Source organism: Leuciscus leuciscus, assembly GCF_965113295.1.
Source record: "Leuciscus leuciscus genome assembly, chromosome: 6".
NCBI classification, from domain to species: Eukaryota; Metazoa; Chordata; class Actinopteri; order Cypriniformes; family Leuciscidae; genus Leuciscus; species Leuciscus leuciscus.
The window spans coordinates 39,165,905-39,173,914 of NC_138730.1; the positions used below are offsets into that span (position 1 = coordinate 39,165,905).

At 38.3% G+C, this 8,010-nt stretch overlaps 1 protein-coding gene across 6 annotated transcripts in view; it reads left to right on the plus strand.

The window, feature by feature from the left end:
• Positions 1-5,077, plus strand: part of LOC309501384 (uncharacterized protein) — a 32,897-nt gene extending 27,820 nt beyond the window's left edge. For 4 of the 6 annotated variants that reach the window (XM_082173442.1, XM_082173447.1, XM_082173445.1 and 1 more), the window contains one exon: positions 117-5,077. In XM_082173442.1, coding sequence (XP_082029568.1) covers positions 117-3,907 — 3,791 coding nt within the window. In that variant the 3' untranslated portion in view covers positions 3,908-5,077. The remainder of the gene's footprint in view (positions 1-116) is intronic. The other 2 variants (XM_082173443.1, XM_082173444.1) reach the window with 1 other exon arrangement.
• The last annotated feature ends 2,933 nt before the right edge of the window (positions 5,078-8,010 follow it).

The window sequence follows — 8,010 nt, forward strand, 5'->3', positions numbered from 1 at the left end:
GACACACTAACAGATGACACTAGGGGAAACAATCAAAATGGTGTATTTTATTACTTTGTTAGATTTTATGCTTTACCTTTGGGGTAACTAATGATTAATATAAAAATGTTCCCAAGGAATAACTCTTTGGGATGCGGAGATGTTGCAGAAGAACATTAATGTACGGCCACAGCCAAACACTGACTTCAAAATCATTGCCTCAGATTCAAGTGAAGACAAAGTAGAAGCTTTGAATGTTTCTGCATCTCTTAAAGCCAGCTTTTTGTGTGGATTAGTTAGTGTGAAAGGGTCAGCTGACTTTTTAAATGATAAAAAGAAGTCCAAACATCAATCTCGAGTCACTTTACAGTATCGGACAACTTCACGTTTTGAGCAGTTAACTATGGAGCATCTTGGAGCAGGGAACATAAAGCATTCCAATGTATTTCAGGAGGGCTCGGCCACACATGTTGTTACGGCTCTATTGTATGGAGCTCAAGCGTTCTTTATTTTTGACCGTGAAGTTTCATCCAATGAAAATCATCAAGAGATACAAGGAGACCTCCGAGCATCAATCAAAAATATACCTTTAATATCAGTTGAAGGTGAAGCATCTTTGAAAATGAGTGATTCAGAAAAAGAGAAAATGAACAAATTCAGCTGCACTTTTCATGGAGATTTTGCTCTGGAAAACAATCCAGTTTCCTATGTAGATGCCATCAAGGTGTACTCAGAGCTGCCAAAACTGTTGGGAGAACATGGAGAGAATGCTGTGCCCATGACTGTATGGCTTTACCCTCTGAAAAAACTAGATTCAACAGCTGCTCAGTTAGTCAGGGAGATCAGTGTAAGCCTAGTACGACGTGCCCAACGGATCATGGATGAACTGGATAATTGTGACATTCAATGTCAAGACCTGATGAGGGACAATGTTGCCATTCAATTCCCTGAAATCAAAACTAAAATCAGAAAATTTAAGGACCTCTGCTCAGAGTACAAAATAGTTTTTCAAAAACATCTCTGCAGGCTTCTTCCATCCATAAGGGGTGGAGGAAAAGAAGAACAAGAACTTGTTGATGCTCTTAATGACAAAGAAAGATCCCCGTTTCAGGGTGCTCTGGTACACAAGTATCTCAATGAGCGAGAGCGAGAGATGAATGTCATTAGATCTTACCTCGAAATCATGAAAGAAGTTCCTGTTTTTTCATCCAGCAATGACTTGGACAAGTTTGTATTGAAAGCATCCAATAACTATGTGATAGCTTTTGCACTTTCCTCCTTAAATGAAAAGGAACTGTACTTTTCAGACCTGGAGAATTACCTGAAAAAACAATCATGCAACAATGGAGAGCCAGTAAGTTATGATCAAGACTCCTTAAAAAAGACAGATAAATGGTTTTCCTCAGGAAATGTAACTACACTGACCAGGGAAAACATACAGTCCTTCCTAGATTTCAAAGAAGTCAATAAAGGAAGAAAGAACATTGAATTCTGCATTGCATCAATCCCGGATGAACTCCTCACTGCCTCTTCAATTCATGTTTATGAAAGGGGGAGACTCATAAGCTCACAGTACGAGCTCCCCTCAAAACCCCCCAAACCAGTCTTCTTGAGTGCGGAGCATGACTGCATACATCTGCAAATCAAACCTCCTGTCCACGGTGTTAGTTGTGTGAACTCGTACTGCATTTCATATCAGTCTGCGCAGAGCCCTGAATGGACAGATGTGTTTACTGATGGGGTTTCTGATCAAGTCACAGTCAAGCAGTTACAACCACATAAAGAATATCGTTTCAACTGTAAGGCGGTGTGTCGTCCAGGAGTAAGTCTGACTAGTGACACAACATCATTCTTCAGGACTCGTCCATGCTCTCCTCCTGGAGCACCTATAGTGAAACGAGTAGAATCAGAGTCTGCAACTGTAGCCTGGGATGTTCCTACATCTGTGGGAGAAGATGTTCTGGTCACTGGATACGTGTTGGAATTCAGAGAATGCACGAAGGATCAGGAAAGTGAAAAGCCATGGAAGCCTGTGAAATCTACAAACAGGGAGTGCACTCTTCAGGGATTGAAAGAAGACGCAGATTACGCAATCAGAGTGTTTGCAAACTGTGGAAATGATGGAGAGAGTCTCTCCAGCCCTGAAACTGTGTTTTCAGCCAGTTTTAAGGGGAAACAATCAAATAAGGATGGGACTGGGTCGTTCTTGAATCAATCTTCACGAATAAAAAAGGGCAATCCATCAATATATACACTGACACTACACAAAAAATTGGCAGAGAATGTAAGTTTTAATCAGTATGTCTTCGGAAGAAAGGTTGAGGATGTGAAAAACAAAGTAATTCTTCTTTTGGGATCAACGGGTGCAGGAAAAACCACACTGGTTAATGTGATGGTCAATTACATACTGGGCGTAAAGTGGGAGGATGCATATCGCTTCAAACTAATCAATGAAGTGACCAATCGCTCACAGGCTGAGAGTCAGACATATAATGTCTCATCTTATGAGCTGTACAATCAGCCTGGCTTTCAAATTCCTTACTCCCTCACAATCGTTGATACACCCGGATTTGGGGATACAAGAGGGATCGCACATGATAAACTGATTACAAAGCAGGTCAAAAGCTTTCTTTGTAGCCCTTTGGGAATTGATCACATTGATGCCGTCTGCTTTGTTGTCCAGGCCTCTCTTCCCCGCCTGAGTGCCAATCAGAGATACATATTTGACTCTGTACTGTCCATTTTTGGCAAAGACATTGCAGAGAACATCATCATTTTGGTGACATTTGCAGATGGTAAAAACATCCCAGTTCTAGAGGCCATCAAAGCAGCAGATCTGCCCTGTCAAAAGAATAAAAAGGGACAACCCACCCATTTCAGTTTCAACAATTCAGCTGTGTATGCAGACAAAAAAGTAGAAGAGCCTACAACCTCTGACAATGATTCAGATGATAATAATGATGAAGATGATAAACTGACCAAGCTTGTCTGGGACAAAACCTTTAAACAGATGAAGGCTTTTTTCAAGGCATTGGGGGCCATTGAAAGTAAAGATCTGACGATGACTATAAAGGTCTTGGAGGAACGAGAGCGCCTTGAGAAAGCCATGAAAAGTCTGACCCCTCAAATAACTGCAGGTCTCTCTAAAATGAGTGAGATAAAAAATTTCAAACAATGTTTGGAAAATGAGAGCAAGAACATGGAACAAAATGAGGATTTTGAGCAAGATGTAGAGGTGATGAAAGCAATCAGATCCCCTGTAAACTGTTTTACCATGAATTGCAACACCTGCTTCTTCACATGTCACTCCAACTGTTTCCTCCCTGCAGAAGATTCTGTGCAAACTTGTGCTGTGATGGAGGCTGGACACTGCATTATCTGCCCTGAAAACTGCCATTACTCTGCTCATGCTAAGGAAAATTTCATGTGGACGTATGAAACAAAAATAGAGAAAAAAACTATTAAAGAGCTGAAAGACAACTTCATGAAGGCAAAAGGAAAGTTTATGGACACAAAGCAAATACTTGATGCACTTGAAAAAGAACTCCGTGGAATTAAGGAAAAATTAAGGAAGTTGGTCAAACTGTCCTCTGATTGTCTAAGAAGACTGGATGAAATTGCACTGAAGCCAAAATCTCTCTCCACAGCCGAATATCTTGAAATCCTGATCAAAACCGAGAAGGAGGAGAAAAGTCCTGGCTTTGAGGATCGGGTTGTTGAACTCGAGAAAATGAAACAAGAAGCTCTTATCCTAGAAAAGATAGCTAAAGGAGAAAATTTGTTTGAGAGAGAGAGAGAGAAGCGAATGAAGACTGTTGTCCTGAAAATTATGAAAATTAAGAAAGCTGTTAGTGCCTTCCAAAGCAATCAGGAAACATGCAATCAAAAGGATGGAAGTGCTTGCCTTGAGAGACAGGAGATGTCCTAAATTGCTTACCACAGCTATGCCGACGACACACAGATCTACTTAGCCCTTTCGCCTAACGATTACAGCCCCATTGACTCCCTGTGCCAATGCATTGACGAAGTCAACAGTTGGATGTGTCAAAACTTTCTTCAATTAAACAAAGACAAAACTGAAGTCATTGCGTTTGGAAACAAAGATGAAGTTCTCAAGGTGAACGCATACCTTCACTCTAGAGGTCAAACAACTAAAAATCAAGTCAGGAATCTTGGTGTGACACTAGAGTCAGACCTTAGTTTCAGTAGTCATGTCAAATAAATAACTAAATCAGCATACTACTATCATCTAAAAAAATTGCAAGAATTAGATGCTTTGTTTCCAGACAAGACTTAGACAAACTTGTGCATGCTTTCATCACCAGCAGGGTGGATTATTGTAATGGACTCCTCACTGGCCTTCCCAAAAAGACCATAAGACAGTTGCAGCTCATACAGAACGCTGCCGCCAGGATTCTGAGCAGAACCAGAAAATATGAACATATCACACCAGTCCTCAGGTCTTTACACTGGCTCCCAGTTAGATTTAGGATTGATTTTAAAGTATTATTACTGGTATATAAATCATTCAATGGCCTAGGACCTCAATACATTGCAGATATGCTCACTGAATATAAACCCAACAGATCACTCAGATCATTAGGATCATATCAGCTAGAAATACCAAGGGTTCACTCTAAGCATGGCGAATCTGCTTTTAGCTATTATGCTGGAACCAGCTTCCAGAAGAGATCAGATGTGCTCCTACAGTAGTCACATTCAAATCCAGACTCAAAACACTTCTGTTTAGCTATGCATTTACTGAATGAGCACTGTGCCGCTGTTCGTCCGACTGTTTGTTTTGCTTTCAAAAGATCAAACTATAGGCAAGGTGACAGAGAGGGTTTTAATTATGGTCAGCAGGGCATTTAGCCCGTAACTGTAAATGCCCACTCAGAAGGTGACAGTGACGTGTATTAATGTGGGTTTGAAAGTAGAACAGTATTCTGAGAAAGAATGTGAATCGCAGTGCTAAAGAAAGTGAAAAGAACGTGCGAGTAAATGAGGGAGAAAAGAAAATGAAAGGAAAGTTGATAGATGGAAGTTGTAAGAAGATTGAAGGTTAAAAGAAGGTTGAAAGATTTAAGTCTTAAGGGAATCCTTTTGAAGGAAAGATCTATAATAATATTCTTTTATTTTTATTTTTTAAAAGTACTGTATTTTTTTTTTTCTAAACTGTTTTAATTATTCTTTTTTTTTCTTCTATGTAAAACACTTTGAATTGCCATTGTGTATGAAATGTGCTATATAAACTTGCCTTGCCTAAACAAAAAGGCTGATTAGTTCACCGAGAATTTGGAACATTTAAAATTTGCTTAACATGATGTTACTTAACAAACATTAATGCTTCATTCACGAATGGATCAAACATCCTTTAATATCAAGAATACTGAATTTGAATTTAATGAGTCATTTCATTATTGTATTTGTGTCAACCATAGACTGTAAAAAATATGGACGACGCACCTCTACTCTCTTACATTGTAGAAAAGTGAAGCCGCCAATGTCCCAATATGGCGCTGACATCTGATTCATGGACCTGAGTCCGCGCAGAAGTGAACTCAGGACCCGAGTTTGCACATAGTGAGCATGAAGTGGAGCCGTGTGCTATCAAGGCCCCGCCCACACTCCCGCAGAATCGTTTAATACAGTTTACTGCAGAACAACTCCTTATGTCGGTGTGAAATAAACAGTTATGGAAATTAGACATGGACTTAAAACTATATCACAATATTTTCTGGTATTTATTGCGATAACGATATCAATGACGATATAAATATAGTACCATTCACCACTGTTTTTGGCTACAAGTGATAGCTGCATGCATTATTGAGAGCCTCAGAAACACAAACATTGATCTAATGTAAAACGTACCCATCATCAAACAGGCTCCTATAATATAATAATTATATAAAAGAAAAAAAAGAAAAACCCAAACACCAGCTCTTGCAGAAATTAAAAAGTTGCAGATACACGTTTCTTCTGTAAAAGTGCCAATAATGTTTAAATAGTGCAACTGTACACAATAGTCAAGTCAAGTCACATTTATTTATATAGCGCTTTTTACAATACAGATTGTTTCAAAGCAGCTTTACAGAGATAACAGGAAAATAATGTAAAAAAGTTTCTTCCAGAAGAAAGTAGCATCACAGTCCAGCTTAAAGGGTAACTCTCGCCAAAATTGAACCTAGGCTCTTTTTGTTAATCTACCCGAGTCAAACTTTCGTATAAAAGCATAATTAGAATGGAAACGCCACTTTTAAGATTGACCGTATTTTCGTTTTAGGTCAAAATGTATTTTGAATGGGAGTGCTTGGGGCACTACTATGATAGCACCAAAATCGCTATTTTAAAACACTAAGAAGGCTCGACACAACATGAAACTGTGCTCGAAGTATCACCAGGGGCTCTACACATGAACTCGAGCATTGACTACATTGTTTGTGTACACATAGTTTACTAAAAAGAAAGGTTTTGTACGACTCACACTTTATCAGTTAGTGTTTCCGGTGGCTGGAATTTTGTCAGTCAAAAGTAGTCGATCTCCGAATGCAACGTAACAGGGAGGAGAATAAAGATGGAAAGCTCCTAAAGCTTGTTTCCATATAAATTCACGGATAGATTCTTTTCATTGAAATTACAAGTTCATGACATTTTCTCATATGGAGTCAGTTCATTACGTTGCATTCGGAGATCGACTACTTTTGACTGACAAAATTTCAGCCACCGGAAACACTAAGTGATAAAGTGAGTCGTACAAAACCTTTCTTTTTAGTAAACTTTGTGGATTAGTAAACTTCAGGACTTGTGCTGCACACTTGGGGTGCTTCTCAATATCCCTCCTCGTTTCCTCGCTCCTCAGTCCTCCATCCTATGATCCGGAAACCGACCGAGCTCACCCATCTTGAAGGACATCTCAATTCTCTAATTGCACCACGAGGAGGCGAGGATCGAGGAGTGAGGAGGCTTCAAGAGGAGCTATGAAAGAAGACGCACAGGCGTATCCTATGCGGAAGTGTTTTATCGACTAAACGTGACGCACATATAAATTCTCCTCCCCCTTCACATCTGTCACAATAATTTTAATTTATGCTTTACCTTTGCAGTATAAATAAATCATATATCACACATATACCAACAGGGCACCTTGCTTTATCTTTATTATTTATTCATTTCTTAAATAACCAAACTTTAACAACATACAGGCAGACACGAGGAAAGGAAGCGAGGAAAGGAAACGAGGTTGCACAAATAAGAATTGAGAAGCACCCATTGTGTCAACAAAGAAGTCAAATTTCCCAAGAATCTACAACAAACAAATAAAAAAAAAGCTTACTGTACTGTAGCTCAACTGGTAGAGCATAGTGCTAGCAATACAATTATGGCTCCAGGGAATGCATGAAATTATCAAGTTTTTCGTTTTAGCTTAAATGCTTAAAGTTTTGGATAAAAGCATCTGAAAAAACAAATGTTGGCTTAATGGGGTTTTTTTTTTTCATCTTTGTGTTTAGTCTTCTGAAATCATGTAAACATTTAGATACTGTAAAATATGAAATATAAAAACAATGTATGATTTCAAGCACTTGATCATAATTATTATAAAGGATCATAATTATTTTTATTAGTAATAATATTGTTTAAAAATAATTTTCTCAACTCTGTGAATTAATAAATAGAACTTCTGTTTAACTTAATTGTCAGTTCATGATTATACTTTTTAAAACTTTGTAAACCTTTGTGAAGTTTAAATTTGTCTGAAGCCTGTTTTGCTAAAATCCATGTCCTTAACAATGTCCTAAATTATTGTCATTTAAGCATTATAACTGTCTGTCATTCGTGTTAATCAAACAACAAAAGACATTGAGATCATCACTTTTGTTGCTTTAACAAAGATTAATAATATTTAATTTATACAGCGAAGACTATGCAGTTATTTTACATTTGATTATTCAATTTCTGTACCTGAATACAAAATCACCCCCGTTATTCTAGAATGATGAATTCTTTCCAAATTGAGCTATTCAAGTCATC